The 19,987-nt window shown below is 44.9% G+C and overlaps 1 protein-coding gene across 3 annotated transcripts in view; it reads left to right on the top strand.

Moving 5' to 3' along the window:
- Window positions 1-19,987, top strand: part of TMTC1 (transmembrane O-mannosyltransferase targeting cadherins 1) — a 174,689-nt gene that overhangs the window by 107,996 nt on the left and 46,706 nt on the right. For all 3 annotated transcript variants that reach the window (XM_048501224.1, XM_048501223.1, XM_048501222.1), the window contains 2 exons: window positions 990-1,154; window positions 10,761-10,874. In XM_048501224.1, the coding sequence (XP_048357181.1) occupies window positions 990-1,154; window positions 10,761-10,874 (279 nt within the window). The remainder of the gene's footprint in view (window positions 1-989; window positions 1,155-10,760; window positions 10,875-19,987) is intronic.

Genomic DNA, 19,987 nt, shown 5'->3' with positions numbered 1-19,987 from the left:
AAGACAGAAAGAATTCCAGAGGAATTATAATAGAACCCCCTCCAACACACACATGGCTTTTCCTCACAGAAAACACCCTGTTGAAGTTCAGTCTACAATCCATGGAGCTGCCAGTGTGGTTTTGGATTGGTGTTTCTGGTGTAATCACAGCATCCCTCAATGTTATGGTTGAGGGATGTGGAATGGTATAGTACAGCCACATATCTCAGAAGCTGAGCTGGGTCTCTATTTGGAAGGGAGACCTCCAAGAACAACTCTTCAGAGGAAGGCAACAGCTTCAAGCTCTGCTTAATCTCTTGCCTTAAAACCCCACAAGGGTTGCGACTTGACGGCACTCTACAGAGCATCACTCAGCTGGCAGTGGTGTCCCTCCCAGTCTGCCCTGTGGAAGCAGGACTGGATCAATTTCACAAGTGTTTCAATTCCACGGAAAATGTTCTTTTTACCGTATTGGGCTCCCAAATAAAAGTTTGTTGCTCTTTTATGTACAAAAATATTTAACCTTCTAGAGCACAGGTCTTCAACATGGTGTCCACCATCATTTTTCCTGGTACCTACTGGGTGTTTTTAGAAAGTGGGTGTGGCCATGTGAAGCTCTTCCTCCAGAAGGACTTCTGATTGACCACTGGAGATCTGATTGGCTGTGCAAATTAAAATACCATTGTTTCAGTGGCAGCTGCCACCACACCACTCTCACTCTTTTCAGGAGTTGTTTTTTTTAAAAAAAATACCCCCCTTCTCCCCTGCACTTAGCTTCCTCTCTGTGTATGTGGCTCTACCTCCTACAGCAGTCATTTTGTAGTTGTCCCCACCACCGTGTATCAGAATTCCAAAGGAGCCTGCAGGCTTGAAAAGGTTGGCAAATGATTGCCTGTAAGCTGAATCCTGACTTTACAGGTTAACTGTAGTTAAAATAAATCATGGCATGGAACCAAAATCTAATGCTGTGACTCTGATTTTTCCCCCTTCTTTCACATTTGCCTTTTCAGCATGGGGTACTGCATCCTTTTGGTTCACGGATTAAACAAGCTTTGTAGATGGCTGAATAAATGGAGAGCCACTGCGATGACCATGTCAGCTTTGCTTCTGTTGCTGTTCTCCTGGAAGACCATCAAGCAGAATGAAATCTGGTTGTCACGGGAGTCTCTTTTCAGGTAAGACTTTGCACCTGTGTCTTCTGGAAGATTTGGTGCTTAGCGGTTGTAAATATTTGGAGACATTTACCCAGATGGACAGATGGGCTGTCCTTGGGTGGAGGTCTTCAAGTAGAGGTTGGGTTGCAGGTAGAGGTTTTGTACATGAAAGGTCTATTTCTGGGCCTCTTTCATAGTCCAGGGTTGGACAATATGGTCTGCAAGGTCTTTTGCAACTCTGACATTTGTGATATTATGGCATGAAGATGAATAAAAAGTGGCAAAGATTCATTTGGTGTCACAAGGCTCAAAATCTACCTCACAAGGCTCAAAATCTACCAATTGACCACGCTGGCAGGGGCTGGTGGGAATTGTAGTCCATAACATCTGGAGTGCCAAAGGTTTGCCACCACTGGTCTAGGGCATTTTTCTCCTGCCCTCCTCCAGTGAGCTCAAGGAGAGACACAACAGCCCTGTGGGTAGGTGAGTCCAAGAGTGTAGGTTACGCCCTATGCCTGCTGCTCTCCTGGCAGTTTGGGGGGAAAAAAGAATGTCAATAAAGCCCCCGCAGCTCTTGTTGCTATCTGCTGCACTGGGTCAGCAAAGAGAGGTCAGTGCTGGAAAGATCTTGAGGGGCCTAATTTGGGACCCTGTTTGCTCCTATGGAAGGCTGTGCGCTGAGTCAGCTCTGGACCCGTGCCCATCATGGCTTTTAAAATCTTGCCATAAAAATAAATCGGGGTCATTAGCGGAAGTCATCAGCTGCTCCCTGACTGAGATGGCTGTCATTAGTCCTTTGAAGTGGCAGTTATTAGACCTCTGCTCAAATAACCTTCACTGGCTAGGAATGAAGTTGGTAATTATAGGCCAGTCTCCAACTTACCTTTTCTGCATGGTGGTAGGGCAGCTCTAAGGTTTTCTGGATGGTGTATCTGCCCTTGACTTGTTTCAGTCTGTTTTCAGGCCTGGGTTTGATGCCAGGGTACCTTTAGTTACACTTGTAGATGATCTTCATCTAGAGTTGGACAGGGAACAAACCGTCTTCCTTGTTGATGTGGTTGGACCTCTTGTGGCTTTTGATACAGTTGGCCACTCCATTTTTGTCTGCCAGTGGCAAAACCACAAGGGGGCGGGGCGTCGTGCACCAGGCGCACGCCTGGGGGGGCAAAAATCACCCCCAGGCCCCTCCCCTCGCCCCTCGCGGCACCCCCTGCCCCCCTTTCCTACACTTACCTTAGTTCCTTTTTCAGAACTTTTTCAGGCTTCAAAAGGCCTTGTTCTCAGTAAAAACGGCCTGAGGAACTACAGTTCCCAGGAGAACTTGGGGCTCACAAGGTCTTCTGGGAAGTATAGTTCCCATCAGACTTTTTTTTACTGGGAACAAGGCCTTTTGAAGCCTGAAAAAGTTCTGAAAAAGGAACTAAGGTAAGTGTGGGAAGGGGGAAGGGGGGAGTTGGTATTAAGGTTGAAACCGCTTGATGATTCACTCTTTTCTGTCTGATGGATTCCTGAGTCTCCACCAGAGACGCAGACTCAACTGGGTGGGATTCTTGTGGGGTGGGATTCTTGTGGGTGTCTCAGGGTTCTGTTCTCTCACTCATGTTCTTTAATATATATGTGAGACCACTGAGTGAAATTGTCCAGATCTTTGGGATTGGGTGTCTCCAATATACAGATGACACCCAGCTCTGTATTTCATTGTCCAATCCTCCAGCTGAGAGTCCATGTTAGTTCTGTATTCTGAGGCTGTGAACAGATGGCTAAGACAAAACAAACTGAAGCTGAATCCACACAAGACAGAGGTAATTCTTGTCTGAAAGGCTGATAGTCCAGAGGGACTGAATCCACTTGACCTAAAATTTCAGAGCTGGTTAAGAGTTTGGGGGTGCCCATGAATCCTGCCTTGCTGTTTGAAAAGCACATTAGGGACATATATTGTCCGTTCTGAAACAGCTCTGCAATTGGCCTATGCAAGTGCAATTCCATGTGTTCCTGCACAGAGGATCACTACATGAACAAACAGTTACAGGTAAGCAATACTGTATTTGTTGTTGTAGCTATTATTATTACACTCAGATCTCTGAAATCCTAGTCCAACACTGGCTTGTGTAATGTACGCATTGATAATTATGTGCTTTACTGATTATGTCGTACTTTACTGAGAAAGATATACCATTTTTAGAGCATCTGCTGTAAAATCAGCATTTTTAAATGCCATGTAGCCCATTGCTAAGGGGTGACAGAGCGGTAACGCATCCCCAGCCAATGTGTCTCCTTCTCTTGGGGATCAGACCTTTAAAATGCATCCATATCCTGTCTATAAATGGATTCCCCTTGTTCAGCAAATCTTTTCCCCTGAGCCAAATGTGCTGACTAGGAATGGTTCTCCCCGCACAGAAGGATGTGTTTACTGCTTTTCATTTATGCATGTTAACTCTGCGAAGCTGGCAGTGCTGGGTGTATGATTCCTCCTTGTTTTGTGCATTGCAAACAGGATTATTTAATAAGTTCCAACCATGAGCACTCACGAAAGATCAGTGGAAGGCAATTTAATAGGAGATTGCGCAGCAAACAGCTCATCATGAGGGGAAATGTTATTACCTCTTCTGATGATTCATGGAACTGTTTTTTTTTAAAAAAAGAATAACTTGACTCTCTCAGCATATCTCTCTAGCACTGTATAATTTCAACAGTCATAATTGTTATGGCTTCACTCAAGGCATCCTGGGAATTGTAGTTTAGTGAGGGTGCTGGGCATTCTGTGTTTAGCATCTTAAATTCTGAGGGTTCTACATTGGAAATGGGCACAATCCACAACTGCCTGTACACGTTCATTCTCTGTTGTGGTCTCCAACCTTGTGGAATGGCCTCCTGGATGAGGTCAGAAGGCTCTGACTCTTCTGGCATTCTGCAAACTATGTAAAACAAGAATTAATGAGGAGGAAATTTTTATAAGGGTAATGGGGCAATAATACAACATAATGATTCAGGAGGATGATAATGGAACAGGTCTTTGTACTATACCCACCGTACAGAGTATGTATTATCTGCACCCATTGCATTGTGTTCTACTTATGTAATACTGTTTTCTGCAGGGTTTAATTATATGCTCTGTGTCAGATTTCTGTAATCCTAGTTGTATTGTGTTGCTTATTATTCAGTTTATTGATTTCATTGATTTACAATGTGTAATCTGCCTCAAGGCTTTCTGGATGACACATCGGCTTTTGACCCCTTCCAGTCCGGCTTCCGTGCTGGGCATGGGACGAGACCGTTCCTGTCACGGTTATTAGGACACACTCCGCATGTTTAATTGCTATGGATCGGCTGTTGGTGTTGTTAGATCTCACCGCAGCGTTTGATGTGGTCGACCACGATCTTCTGACCCACCGCCTGGCCGCCTCCCCGGAGGCGGGTTCTGTCCTTCAGTGGATGACCCCCGCTTCTCCGGGGTCGGAACCAGTAGTGAGGTAAAGCGGGACCAGGCTCCCGAGGTGCCCTCGCTACAATGCGGTGTGCCCTCAGGGGGCACCTACTGTCCCCGCTGTTATTTAACATCTACAGCGCACCCCTTGCTCAGCTGGTGCGAGTTTTGGGCTGATCTGTCATCAGCATGCTGGATGACACTTCAGCTCTACCCTGTTGATGGAGGTGGTGGGGAGCAGTCACGCCTCCAAGTGCCTCTACAGCACTGTTTGAGGCGGTAGCTGGTTGGTTGCCATAGAGCAGGTTGAAACTGAACTCCCTTTGAAGACGGAGATCCTTTGGTTTGGCTGCGGAAGGGGAGGGGACTTTCCAGTCAGCCGGTATGGGAGGGGGGCCACATTGGCACCGACCCTCCGCTTCGCAGCCTGGGGTCCACCTGACTTATCTTTTCACCGGAGATCCAGGGTGGTTCATACAACCCGGTTGCCTTTTTTCTCATCTCACAGTCTCGGGCGACTGGCCCCTTCCTCTCTAGAGCCGGGATCTAGCCTCAGTGATCCATGCAACGGTCATTCCAGACTTGGTCTATTGTAACTCTCGCTTCTACGCTGGCCTCCCTTGCGCTTGATCCAGCGACAAAACTGGTTCACCATGCAGCAGCATCGCCTGCTTACGGCAGCACTTTTCGGGAACACATTCAGCCCAGCCGCGGCAGCTGCATTGTCTCCAGTAGAGTTCGGATCATCTTCGCGGTGTTGTGTTGGACCTTCAAGGCCATTCACTGCCTGGGGACCATCGTATCTTCGGGAATCGTGATCACCCCATATGTCCCTAGGCTGGCCCCTTCGATCTAAGTGGGAGGCCAACGGCTCAGTGGTCCCTGGCCCCTCGGGTAATGTGGCTGGTTTTCCACGCTGCCAGGACCTTACTGCCCTGGCCTCCGCCTCAGGGAACGCTCTCCAGCGTTGTCCGGCCCCATGGGACTCTTAGAGTTCCAAGGGGCCTGCAAGACGGAGCTGTTCCGCCGGGCCTTTGGAGGTTCCAGCCGCCAATAGTGCCCCACCTTGGCCCTCAACATCTGGGCCACAATTACAACATCGAGACTCGCTATGCCCCCCCTCCACCCTGGGGTGGGAGGGTTTTTACGTTATTGAAACACTGGACGCCACTTTATTATAAAGTCATTCCAAGGGATTTTATAACTTTATTATTTATGACTTTATATTTTTATATCTTGAATCTTAACCTAAATTTGATCTGGGTTTAATCTGTGAATGTACTGGGAGTTTTTACCGCTGCTTTTAAATGTTATTCAATTGTACTGTTTTTAAATGCTGTACACCGCCCAGAGCCCCCCGGGGATGGGGCGGTATAAAAATCGAATAAAATAAAATAAATAAAATAAATAAGTCTCATTGAGAAAGCTGGGCTATAATTGTAGCAAATAAAATAAAGGAGTGTCACTGCTAGCTTGTACATTACTTTTGCCACAGTAGACCACAGAAGAGTATGCAGCTAATCTGAGGAATCTCTCTGATCTGCACATCTAGCCCGTCACCACTTTTATTACATCTTGGAGAATCTCTCCAATCCAAGTACATTCAGTGCATTCCCTTCAGGCCCTTTGAAAATGTTTGCACACAAAATGGTGCAGTCCTCATAAACTTGAAGCATTATGCACATCTGTATGACCCACCCCCATTGAGACCCCATCCTTAAGAAAAGGACCCAATCTTTGTAAAGATCCTAGCCTTTTATTTCAGCAACATTCTTGCCACTCAGTTCTTCATTCACATCAGCTCCCATTGATAATTTAACGTCAGAGGGAAAAGGGAGGTGGGGGAGCAGAGGCGTAGCAAGGGGGAAAAGCAGCTGGTGCACTGGTGCATCCTCTGCCCCTGTCCCACCCCAGAATGCCCCTGCCCCAGAATACCCCTGGAAAGCCCTCGCCACACCCCCACAGGGGGGGTGCACCCAGTGCATCGTGCCCCCCGTTCCCTTGGAGCTACACCTTTGCGGAGGAGAAAGGGGAAAGAGAAAATGACTGAAAGGGAAGATGGACTTCAACAGGCAGAAGGGAGTGTTTTATGTGAAATTGACAAACTGCTCTGATCCAACAAGCCTCTGCTTCTCTGCCTGAATGTTAACTTCAGGACCTCTAGGTAAAATTGACAAAGCTGCTCCAATGCACCCAGACTCATTGTATCTCTGCCTTAACTTTAACCTTTGAGAGTTCTAGCTGCTTTGATCTCAAAATGGAGGAGGAGGAGAAATAATAGTTTAGTACTCACTTGTCCATTTGCAACTACGCCCTGTCTATAATCTAACTTAGAAAATTAAAAAAATGCAAGGGGGGAATGGCTAACCATGAGAAAGGGGAAATGGCTGAAAGGAGAGATGGGATGCCATAAGGAGGAGGAAATGTTCTATATGAAATTGATCCAATCCACCCAGCCTTCTTGTAACTCTGCCTGGATGTTAATTTCAGGAGTTCTAGATGAAATTGACAAAGCTGAGTCTACCTGAAAATGGAGAAGGGGGGTGGGGAGAAAATGGCTGAAGGGGAGGTTGCACAACTACATGGGGTATGGATAGGAGCTGGGGGTTTGGTGGGATGGAGAAATAAACAATGAATCATTATAATCACACGCTTAAGGGAAGCTAGCTTGGAAGCAGGCAAAACATTGCTGTAAAAGCGTCCATGAAAACAATGAAGAAAAAGTTAACCTTTCCAAAACCAAACGGGGGGAAAAACGTGCAGAAGTCCATGTTAAAAGCATAACGTTTGCCAACTACTAAACAACTTGTCTGAAAAAAGTCTCGGTTTCAGCAAGGGAGCTGAGCACGTTTGTGCAAAAAAAGAAAAGAAGCAAATTTGGATTACTGTTTTCTGCTTTAACCTGGCACTGGTAAAAGCTTTACAAATCAGTTTACATCACCAGACTTAGTGCCAGCACATTGTGTTAGGGGTTAGTCTGTCAGAAGCACAGTAACAGTCAATTAGGAAGGAAATCATGCAGAGACATTGTTCTCAAACTGAGCGTTTCTCCCCGTCCCCCCCCATCCCCCCTCTGCCAGCCAGCTCATTTGCTGCATTTTTTTTCTGAAGGAAAAATATCAGTGTTTAGGAATTTATATTGGAAAAAAATGTATGTGGAAAGCGCCAGTTGAGAGGATGACGGAAACAGGCATGGAAAATTTTGTTGCATGCTGACTAATTATGCTTCTTCTAGATTTTCCACAACTTGCTGGAAAAATGGGCGCTTCTACTGTTTCCTGTTTTAATTAGAAATTAATCTCCCGAGTGGATGAAGAGCCAGGGTTAATAAATGTCTGTCACTTTTACTCTGACTTCACAAACGTGTGGGACCAATCCTCAGAAGATGATTTCACACAAACATACGGAGCTGCCTTATGCTGGATCAGATTGCTGGGCCGTCAGAATCAGTATCGTCTACTCAGGCTGACAGCTGCTCTCCAGGGCCTCAGGCTTAGGTCTTTCACATCACCTGCTACCTGATCTTTTAAACTGGAGATTCTGGGGATTGAACCAGCCTGGTGCTGTGGTTAAGTGTGGTGGGCTCTTAATCTGGAGAACTGGGTTTGATTCCTCACTTCTCCACATAAAGCCTGCTGGGTGACCTTGGGCTAGTCACAGTTCTCACAGTTCTCTCAAGACTCACAGTTCTCTCAGGACTCAGCCTCGCCTATCTCGCAAGGTGCCTGTTGTGGGGAGGGGAAGGGAAGGTGATTGTAAACTGCTTTGTGTCTCCTTAAAAGTAGAGAAAAGCAGGGTATAGATTCAAACTCCTGTTCCTCCCCATCTTCCTCTTTTCCTCCTCCTCCTCCTCTTTCTCCTTTCCAAGCAGATTTACTACCACTGAGCCGTGACTTCTCCCGAAGGTGAAGGAAGCCCCTCTGAGTGTCAGACTATAGGATCTCACTCATGGGGCTGTTTTGCAGAAAACATTTAGCAATAATTTCTTCATTGTGTGAAAGTTAAACACCACAGTTGGCCCTTTGATAGTCTCTAGCAATAACTTTTGGAAAAAAGTTTGTGTCTGCAGATCTGTTTCCCACTCCCTACCCCCAAGTCCTATGTGTGATGTGAGATGCACATGACAGTTCCCTACATATGGTCTTCTCTTTCATTTCAGTAAAAGTTACAGCTTAAACGTTGCCATTCATTTCATGTGGTCCCTTTGGCATAGAGAGCAAATGGGTGTTACAGCACTAGGCAAAGTGTAGGTAGAACTGTATGTGGTAATCAGTAAGTTGGATCCAGTGCAGTGTAAAGGCCAAGTGTACTCTTGAATGTGGATCTTTCCTGTCCTTTTCCTTCCTCCAACAATCCTGCAGATTCTGGAATCCTTAGGATAAAATTCCATGTGGTTATGGTAAGGAGGGTGAATTAAGTGACGTTGACTGCATTTTCTTTTTCAGCCTGTGGAACTTCCTTTAGTGCAAGAAGCACTTCTGGGGCAGTTTTGATCAGCTCACTGCAGCTGCCTGTTTTTGTTTTGTACAGGTCCTTCAACATCCACTGTTACTTTTTCAGATGTCACCAGAAGGAGGGGTTTGCAGGGGAAAGGATGAGGCAAGAATTAGCTGAGCCATTTTCACTGACAGCTCTAACAATGTGTATGTCAGGATCACTGAATCCTCAGATTTCAATTTTTAACGTTTTTCTAGTTCTTGAGTTTTTAAAAGAAAGCTGTCGGGTATAATGTTAGTATATTGTTGTAATGAAATGCGATTCAATTGCTGATTTTTAAAAGAAGCCCTGCTGATGTGGTTGGAGGCAGAATGGCTTCTTCTGGAGGAGTGAGAAAGTGTGGGGAAACCTGCCATACAGAAGCCCCATTACTGTCACTCTGTGTCAACAGCCACAGCCACAGCAGAGAAACTAAACGTACCTGTTCCCATGTGGAAGACATTTCATTCTTCCTTTGAGAACGCAAGGATTTTGTTGCCTTCTGAGCATCCTCCCTGATTATGTAGGATTTTCACGCTGCTGTTCTCTCTCCCATGGTCCTGACTCCTTGCCTTCTTCAAGCAGAACCAGCAGTTCTTTGCTACCCCAGACACCCTCTTGTTCCATCCCCATCTACGCGGCTTGGCATTAGAGCCAAGACTTCCTGCTAGGTTCTGACTGAAGCTGCTGGAAACCAGAGGTGTAGCTGTAATTCAAACTGCCTCTAGGTGCATATTCTCCTATATTTTCTCCACACCCCCCCCTGCCCGTGGTATTTCCCTTCTCCTTTTCTGACATCTTTTCATTTTATGTTCCTTTTCTTTTTTCAGGACCTTGAAGCAGGTTGCAAAAGGCCTGTTCACAGTAAAAACAGCCTGATGGGAACTATACTTCCCAGGAGACCTTGTGAGCCCCAAGGTCTCCTGGAAACTGTAGTTCCTCAGGCCATTTTTACTACGAACAGGCCTTTTGCAGCCTGAAAAAGTTCAAGAAAAAGGAAAGGAACTAAAGTAAGTGTGGTAAGGGGGGGCGTCGTGCGGGGGTGGGGAAAGGGGGAGGGGCCTGGGGGCAATTTTCGGTGGCCCCCAGGCGTGTGCCTGGTTCACGGCGCACCCCCTGCCCCCTTGTAGCTCCATGACTGCTGGAAACCAAGTCAGCTGCATAGGCTGTTCCCTGCTCTGTGACCACATAGTTCGACCACCCGTGTCACTGCTGGGCTCCCAGGATAAAGGAGGCATATGTAATGAATGTCAGAGGATGCCACCAGCCCGGGATTGTGTTTCCACCTGAGAAATTCTACAAAAAAAATCCCCCTCATAAAAGTAGAGCAATAGGAGAGCACAACATTTGCACAACAAACAACCTAAATTCTGTCTCTGCATTCTTCACTGAAAAGATCCCAGGCAGCCGAAGTTAGTAAAGGCCTTTCTCTGTCTGGAACTTGAACGATTCGATTCAGAATAAACAGTGCTGAGCTAGGTAGATTAATGGCCTGACCTGGTATAATGTAGTTTTATTTGTTTACCGTATCCATAGTACACGGCAGGATTGGGGAGGCTGGGATTAGGACAGTATGTCTTGTTGTGCGTTAAGGGATTCTCCAGGGTTGTTTTTGAGTGCTTGTTTTCCATCGTGCTTTGCTGTTACTTGGTGGTGGTTGGGGTGAGCTGATGAGCTGCAAACTCATGAATTTATGTTGTTTTTCTCGTGTGGTTTCTCATCCCTAGGTCTGGTGTGCAAACTCTGCCCCACAATGCCAAGGTGCACTATAACTATGCCAATTTTTTGAAAGACCAAGGTCGCAACAGCGAAGCCATTTATCACTACAAAACAGCACTCAAGTAAGTTTTCCAGAAATCTTCCTGACACCTGCTTCTTTTATTTGTGTAAGCGTGGGCTGACGAGTAGGAAGAAGTTGTCACTAAAAGGCGTCTCACGTTTCTTGGTGGATTCTTCTTATTTTACCAGATTCAGAACTGAATTGATAATATTTAATATTTAATTAGTATTTTACAGAGGGCCCACGAAGAGTCTGTTGACAGAAGTACTGCTACAGTATACTTTGTCAAATCATTTGCTGTTCTCTAGTGATGTAGGGCAAGCCTTTTGAGTGGTACTAGTTCAGCCAGAGGTTAACTTGGAGGTCAGATCGGCGCATCACTACCTTCACATGCGCGGAGCATCCTCTCTGGTCTTAGGTGCCTGTTCACTCGTGAGAACGCTGTTAGAGAAGCAGGCGGCTTTTACTTGATTCCTCAAATGTTCTGAGCCTCACTGATCCTCCAGTCCAAGTTTTTGGAAAGAAAGGTATCTGTTAATATAAATAATACTTAGATTCAGCAGTACATTGGAAGGAAGAAAACTTTAAACAGCCCCTTTGTACTCGTGCAAATAAACCATTTACAGATGTTCACTGCTTGTCTCCCCAGGGCATTCTGTCCAAGACAAGTATATCAAACCTTTTTTCCCTACTGAGGGGGCACATACAGCCTTTTTGGAATCTGGGTTTGTTTTGAATTATAAACCTTCCCCTCAGTTAGGGTACTGAGTGTATAGGCTTTGGATTCGCATCTGTGAGGTTAGTTTTGTGGTGCACATGGAATTTCTATACAAATCACCGAGGCAGGATCACTATGACCACCAGCGGATCTGCCACGCTTCTTCCAAATGCGGGCTTCACTGTATTTCCACGTACGGAAGGGAGGAGGAAGGGGAGAGGCGTACCGGCTTGTTCCCACGGCGTGGCTTGGAGCGCTCCTCCTTCCTGTCCTTGTGTGTTGCAGGCACTTCCAGCAGCAGGCGGGTTTGCGTGGCATGAGCGTGCACTCTGCGGTGATCGCGGGCAAGCCAAACCCCTCCCCCGGTATGGCGGCCCCTCATTGGTCCGCCGCAAGTTTGGGGAAACATGTGTTTTACCGGGCTTTGGTGTGACCTGCGAGCCCGGTGAAGGTCGCAAAATAGGAAGCCATGTCGTATCAAAATTTGGGAGCAATCAGTCCAGCCGTTTCAGCATTAGAGTGTGAAGAACAAACACATGGTTACATTTTTATATATATAGATAGTGAAGTAAAAAAAAAATCTGATGACTGCTATAGAAGTGCAGTTCTAACAACAGGACTTGCTAATAACAAACAGCAAGGTGCTCCAATGGACCCAGTGGTGAAATTTGAAGAGGAAAGTCCCAGAGAACCCCTGTAAGTGTGTCTTGGGTTCACAGAAGACATTGCAGTTCCTCAAGACACTTTTGCAGTGTACCAGCAAAGTGTGGGTTGGCCCTGAGACTGCTCATACCCTTTCTCCTTCTTGTGCCTCTCTTCTGTATTTGAAATGTGAAGTATGCAGGAAGAGTAACTTGCCTTGAACAGGAGGCCTTGGGGGAACAGCAGCCAAAGTCTGCTTCCCTAAAAGGTTTAGCTCCACTAGTACAAAAGATAGGCAGGAATTTATATTTGCATAGACAATTGGCTGGTGTGGATTAACATTTCTCATACAAAATTAATCTGTTGGTTAATTAGTTCCCAGGCAGGAGATAGCAGCGGCTCTGCAGGCTTTCTGGCAACTTTCCATGGCTGCTTTTCATTTAAAAAATAAAAAAAGGAAAACTGTTGCAATATCTCCCATGTGACATACAATTTGGGCCAGAGCCAGATGTCTTTAAGGTCACATAGAAAGCACTTTTCATAGTAAAAGGCTTTGAAAAATTCCATTTTGTTTTGCATTATTTCCCATTCAGCGGTTTCCATTTTCGCTTTTAAGTTTGGAATGTGAAGCCAAGACAAATCTAATTGCTTTTCCTAGTAGATTAAAAAGCAACAACACCAAACTAATTTTTTTTGCATTTTTCTAAATGACGAAGGCGGCCTTAATGATCCCTGTATAAGAATGAGTGAAGTCAGAATTTTCATAAAGGAGTTGATCCTAGCATATCTCTGACCTGTATCTCTTAAGGCAATAGTTTCAGTGTTCAAGAAGGAAACTTTGGATGCGAATACCGTAGCTAACCCTTCCGACACCACAAACTGGGATTGTAGATTGGATGAAACTGAGAGTTCAAATCCTCTGTTGAGTGGAGTGGGGGAAGGCCATCTTAGGTGGCTAATTTTCTCATCATGACTAATTTGAGTTTGGGTCTAGGCTTTCCAGACCTCGAGCCCCTTCTGCACATGCAAAATAATGCACTTTCAATCCACTTTCAAAATTGTTTGAAAGTGGATTTTGCTATTCTGCACGGTAAAATCTAGCTGCAAAGTGCATTGAAAGTGGATTGAAAGTGCATTATTCTGCATGTGCGGAAGGGGCCCTAGAAACCTTCTCTCACTCCTTGCAAGACAAAGGAAGGGAAGGAGCAAAAAATAGCATTTGTTCCAATCCGGGCTGGGCAAACCTCTGTTTGCTGTGATGTCGGAATACACTCAATAATATGTGACATGATTATCTTTTTGATTACAGTTGCTCAGATCGGTTGTGAGCTGTCTGAGCTGAGAGTTTAATGGAAGCTTTTGGAAGCAGCAGCTCTATGTCGCCTCCTCTTCTCTCTGCCATAGCAACAAGAAATCCCAAATCTGTGACTTGCTATGATCTCGGTTTGCTGACCCCAAACCACTTCATTTATTGCTCTTTGTGGGATAGAGGCCCTTTCCCCACTTACCCTTGTCGGAGGATTGCTTTGCGCAATTCCCAGTGCGCGCAATTCTGCATCCTAGCTTCCCTCTAATGCACGACCCTGGGCGCTCTGTGCGGGTCACCAAAGTGCTTCATTTGAAAAGGCTTCTAGGTGAAATTACGCCGCGCTGAGGGCTGATGAGAGGCGAAAGGCCATCGGGGCGGCTATCGCGCTCTCGCCACCCCCCTGAAGGAGGGGAGAGCTGGACCCTTCGGGCGCTACTCTTGAGTGAGAGTAGCGCAGTTTAAGCGTAAGCGGAGGAAAGGGCCAGAGAAACTCTGAGTACAATAACATCTTATCACTTGTGTTGAAGTACTGTCTGCTATGGGTGTGTGTGTGAGTGTGTGATTGTATAGTTCAGACCTTGATTTCAGTTACTGAACCTTACTGTGCGGAAGAAGGTCTGCTGATTTGTGTGTCAGCTTCATCCTCTTGACTCTCTGTGTGTATGATGACTCCTGAAATGGCTAATTGCAGCCCGTTATAGATTTTGACACAGGCCTGCCCAGTCAAAATGTTGTAAAGAGCTGTGTTGGCCCTTGTGAAATCAAGAACAAGAAACAAAATCCACATAGTAACTTTTTAGTAGGGCTGACCAAGATCGCACAAAGCATTGTGCAAGCTTTTGATCTCCTCAGGTGTTTTCCTCAGACTAGATGTGACAGAATTGAAGGGTGGGGGGGAAGAGCAGATTTTTCAATATCTTGAGACCCTGTCTTGCCAGCCTTTGGTATTAGTTGCTGACAAGCTCAAAACTCTAGCTTTTTTGCTGGAGGGCTAGATTATAGCACTTATGTTCTGGGAAGAAGTAGCAGGGGTGTGGGGTGTGGAGCTCAGAATGCATCAAGGTCCAGATGTCACAGAAATCTTTGTGAGAAGTATAGTCATTTTTGCAGGCTGTGAGTAGGTAAAAATGTCTTGTGGTCTGTATTTTAACTATGGTTGAGATGAATTTACAGTTGTCCACAAGGTATATCAAACTGGATTGTTAGTACTGCCTGTCAGCATTTTCCCCCCAGGCTATTCCCATCCTGTTGACAAAGCCATCTCTTAGCTGAAATTAGGTAGGTATCTGTGAAATAGAAAAAAAAGTTGTGAACAACCGTATTGCCTCCCACAAAACCTAGAACAAGAAACAAAAACCATGTAATATAAAGGCTAATAACAACACCCAGGGTCTTAAGAGTTTCCTCTGGAAAATATGCTTTCCCCCCTTCCTTCATTATACATTTAGTCTGATGAAGAGTTCTTATGAACCCAAAAACTTGCACAACTTTTTTGGTCATTTAAATTGGCCCTTAGAAAAGGTGAGAGCCAGTGTGGTATAGTGGTTAAGAGCGGTGGACTGTATTCTGGAGAACCAGGTTTGCTTCCTCACTGCTCCACACGAAGCCCGCTGGGTAACCTTGGGCCAATCACAGTTCTCTCAGAACTCTTTTCAGCTCACATGGAGGAAGGCAATGGCAAACCACCTCCGAACATTCCTTGCCTTAGAATCCTTATGGGGGCGGGGTGCACCATATGTCAGTTGTGACTTGATAGCACTCTCCACCAATAAAAAGTATAGCATGATTGAAGTCTAGCTGCGGCAGGACACAGTCTCTCTATTCATTCTGCTGACAGTACCATGTATACATTCTTCACTGGACCTTAAAGTGCAGCCATCTGCTTGTGAGTTAGCCTAAGCACAAATTAATTGCTGCCAGAGATTTTTTACCATAATACTCCCCGCTCAAACTCAGCAAGAACCGAGTTGCCATAGCTATGGTGCTGCCTCCAACTTGGCGAAGCTTTAATCATGCAGGAGGCTGAAGATTGATTGCCAGGAGTGTTAATTAAGCATAATTAGGTATATAGCACATCATTCTCACGGTTTGAAGAGCATTGTGAACATGATCTCGTTTGGCACTTTATGGTCTTTTGTGAAGGATCGGCAGCACGTCTCCCAAAGTTGTTGGTGGCTGCGAGTTCTCTAGCAGGGGCTGTACGGTTGCCTGGCAACTTGGAATTAAGCTGTAGTCGCCTGATTTGATCTGTTACTTTTTCCAACCTTTGCAGCTAAGTTACGTGGGTAAAAATAAGCATGCAAATCTGTTGATTTCTGGGATGCTGGAAGATTGTTTGCAGCTGGCTGGAATGCAAGTGGCCCTTGCCAAATTGTAAATGAGCAAAGGCCAGGTTGCAGCAGTAGGAGTCAATGTAATAACCCTCAATTTCAGGAAACTGAACCTACTCTTGAAGTCTGAATTATGATGTTAGCTCAGAATAAGAGAGAACACAGGAGTATTCTGTCATGAATCCTAGAGAGCCATGGTTTGAAACAGAGAGATAAGAACTGAGGCAAGATAAGGGTGGCTGTCTTAATCTGTTGTAGCACAGTGGCATGTTAAAGATCAACAACATGTATCCTAGCACAAGCGTTCAGATACAGACTCCATTGCAGCTGGAGAAGAGAACTCTTTTTAGTGAAAGCTCATACAGCAATAAATGTTGTTAGTCTCTAAGGTGCCACTGGACTTCAGTTTTGTTTTGGCAGAATAAGAATCACTGTGCAAAAACTGTGCTGGACAACCTTCCATTTTTTCAATCAAACTCATTCATTGCTCGTGATTTGTAATACTAATTAGAGTCGGCTGGTATGATTTATGGTATTTATTACTACTTTCTGACCCATGCCTACTTCTTATTCTGTAGGGGGGGGGGATGATGTATTTAAGCATCAAGATCTAGTTTGGGATTTAATGAGAGCTGTGCTCAAAGGGAAAAGAAACAAAAAGTATTTAGAGAAAACATAGCATGATTTCGCCTGTATCAATGGAAGTCTACCAGTTGTCTAATCCCCTAAGTAACTTCCAATTTCCTGTGGGTAGAAACAAGGAATTATGGTCATTCTAGTTCAAAAATCTCTTCTCACCATCTTGATAGTGACTGTCAAGCAGTGTTTCCAAGTGAAAATGGTGAGTGAAGTTGCTTGTGATAGTACTGATTAAGTTGGAGCTCTTCCAGGGGCAATGAGATACTGCTTTTTCTTGGTCTTTAACACCATAGTCTGTAGTACATTGTGGGCTGAACTACGTCAGGTTCATACTGTGGAATTTTAAGGTCTTGCTCCCTGTGTTCCAACAGAACCTCTGTTCTAAATCACAAACTTTTTTAAAAAAAACCTTCCCTCAAAGAGCGTTGTCAAGTAACCCAAGAATCAAAGAAGAGAACTTTCTTAGTTGTTTAGCCTGGTCACGTGGGTGCAAGATCCACTAATTCTCCTCCACTAATTTTGCCTCCCTTGAATGAAGACTTGACATACAGACTCCAACCCATGATAATTTGGATGTGGAACCTGCTGTAAATGCAATTGTTATTATTTGTAAATCCTCCAATAAAAAGTTAATAGAGAACAGTGTTTATATTTTATTAGAACAATGTGTGTAGTTCCTCATGCATTAGTGTTTAGGTAGGTAAACCTCTTCCTCGAATGCATTTCCCTGCAGAGCTGTATTTTCATATTAGACAAAGTTTTTGTTTGTGTCTTGGAGGAAATTGTGAAACATTCCTGGCAATCGATGTCATGCTTAGCTTCACGTATTATACACCCCGCTCCTAATAATGCTGCTCACTTAATTTCAATGCGGGAAAGTATATAATACTCTTATTTTTCTCCACAGTTTCTCCTGAAACTCTTGTCCTTTAACAAAATGCAACAATCCCAAACCTTCCTGTTTTCTTCCTTTGATTTTTTCTTACTTGTACAAGTCGAAATGTTTGCAAGTCCCCTTTTGCTTCTCCCCTTTCTGGCTTCCTTCTTTCCCTCTCCCCTATCTTTCACAGTTTCTTTCTCATCTGCTATTCTGCTATTCCCGAAGCCTAAAGAAAGCCCAAAATATTCTGAGAGACCCGTCTCATCCAGCACACTCTCTTTTTGAACTGTTACCATCCGGCAGACGATACAGATCTATCAAAACTAGGACAAAGAGGCTTAGAGACAGCTTCTACTCTAGAGCTGTGGCTATGCTAAACTCCGCGGCTTCGTGTTGATGAAGGGGAGGAAGAAGGGGAAAGTGAGGATGTGGTATGAGTCTGAAATTGTGTGCATCGAGGAATGCTGCTGTAAATTTCGTTGTGCGTGCACAATGACAATAAATGCTTATGCTTATGCTTCCTTCCCTGTTTCAGCTTCTCCCCTGCTTCCTAGTCTTTCTCTAATCCCTACATTCATCTTCATTTTTCTTCCTTCCTCCTCAGTCTTCCTTCCGGTCCTTCCTTCATGCCTACTCCTCATTGCCTTCCCACTGACCTGAAGCATCTAAAATAAACTGCAGGACCCATTTTTGGGTTATTCACAACCCCATCCAAAGGGGAAGGGGTGAATTGGCCAGCATGTGTCTGCCGCAACCCTCCCTAGCAGTGGGATGTGGCGCCAGCATTCCTGCGCTCCTGCAGCCACTACTGGTTTAGCAGGGGTGGTCTGGGGGCATGGCTAGGGGAATCAACACTAGTCAGTTTCCTCCTGGTCATTGCTTCCGTTGTGCCGGCAGCCTGGGTTTAGGTCAAGGACTTACATCGCCAAAAAAGTGGCATAAGTCCATTAAGCTCACTGGGCAGTGAGAAGGCTTTTTCAAGTTTCAAGCCTCCTCATGCTATTGGGAAGCTTGCATGGGAGTGGCAAGCGAGCCCGTGCAGCTGCGGCGTCGCAGCTGGGCACCCAGCCCCTTGGATGAGGCTGTTAGGCAACCACAAATAACATTATGATGTAGTTTGCAATTAGGCAATCCAAAATGGCTGAAGAGATCTCATGAGGTAATTTTGCAACATCTTGGCATTTTAAAACATCTTACGTAATTCTTTTTGTAATATATAAGATTTTTTTTTGCAAACCTGGGTTTTTTCCCAGATTTGTCGGAATATCTCTGTTCTGTACTTGATCGGATTATATAGATTTTTTGATCCTCATTCTTGAGCCAGATTCAGAATTAAATATAGATATACCATCTGAAGCATGAATTCTTGAATGTTGAGCTTTACAGATCACTGCCAGATCACAGTATATGGTAAACAATAACTTTTTACAAAAGAGGTGAAGCATAGAGGACCATTAGTTGTGTTAGAGTAACCTAATGGAGAATTGCAGAACAGTTGTGTGGGTTGTTGCAAATCTGGAATTGCACAGTGAGGAGCCAGTCTTGTTTTTGAACAATCCAAAATAAACCCCTCTGAATAAATGTTTTGGTCTGGAAAAACTCTTTCCCCTTGTGCCAAGCACAAATGTGGAGACTAAGTATACCTTGAAAGGCTGATTCTTTTGGGGAATGCAAACTGAGCTGTGACTGAACCAGAGTTCACGAGTGGTTGATGTTCTGGAATGGTGATAATGGTTATAAACCTTTAAGCTTACTCGCAGCAAAGCAATAAAGACAAATCACCACAGTATACTTCTTTGGCAGCTTGCCAGCGCTGCTGTAGTTGGCTTTCAAAGGAAAAAAGAGGCTATACTATTTTGGCAAACTGTTTTTGAAAGGAGAAAGATGCTACAAAACAGTGTATACTATTGAGAGGTGAAAGTTCATACCCCAAAATACTTTTTAAAATACTTGCTGCTTAAGCAAGTTTGCTGTTCGCCAGTTCTCTGTGATACCATGCTATGATACAGTGAAATAATATTCACCTTTGATGGGAGTGAGTAATGGCTCGTCATTGCTGTACATGCATATTAGATACACTCATGAAAAAATTAGCCAGCTAAGAGTGGTGGACTGTAATCTGGAGAACCAGGTTTGAGTCTCTACTCCTCCATGTGAGTGGCAGGCTCTGATCTGGAGAACTGGGTTTGTTTCCCCACTCATGAAACCTGCTGGGTGACCTTGGAGTAGTCACTGTTTTCTCAGGTCTCTCTCACTCCACCTGCCTCACAAAGTGTCTGTTGTGGGGAGGGGAAGGGAAGGCATTTGTAAGCCGCTTTGAGACTCCTTATGGCTGAGAAAAGCTGGGTATAAATCCTAACTCTTCTTAGGCCCCTTCCGCACACGCAAAATAATGCATTTTCAAACCACTTTCACAACTGTTTACAAGTGGATTTTGCCATTCTGCACAGCTTCAAAGAGCACTGAAAGCAGTTTGAAAGTGCGTTATTCTGCATGTGCGGAATGAGCCTTTGTCTTCTAGATGTGGGGAAGTTCAATTTCTCATGATGTACCTAATGTTTAGTGAGCTTTCTGACTGAATTATAGATGTTTCTCTCCCATTGACTACAGTGTTGACGATAAATAGCAATGTACCTTCTGCAGTGCTATTCCCAAG

This window comes from Sphaerodactylus townsendi, linkage group LG06, assembly GCF_021028975.2.
Source record: "Sphaerodactylus townsendi isolate TG3544 linkage group LG06, MPM_Stown_v2.3, whole genome shotgun sequence".
Classification (NCBI taxonomy): Eukaryota; Metazoa; Chordata; class Lepidosauria; order Squamata; family Sphaerodactylidae; genus Sphaerodactylus; species Sphaerodactylus townsendi.
The sequence above is the reverse complement of the archived record's forward strand: the minus strand, read 5'-3'. Positions and strand labels throughout refer to the sequence as shown.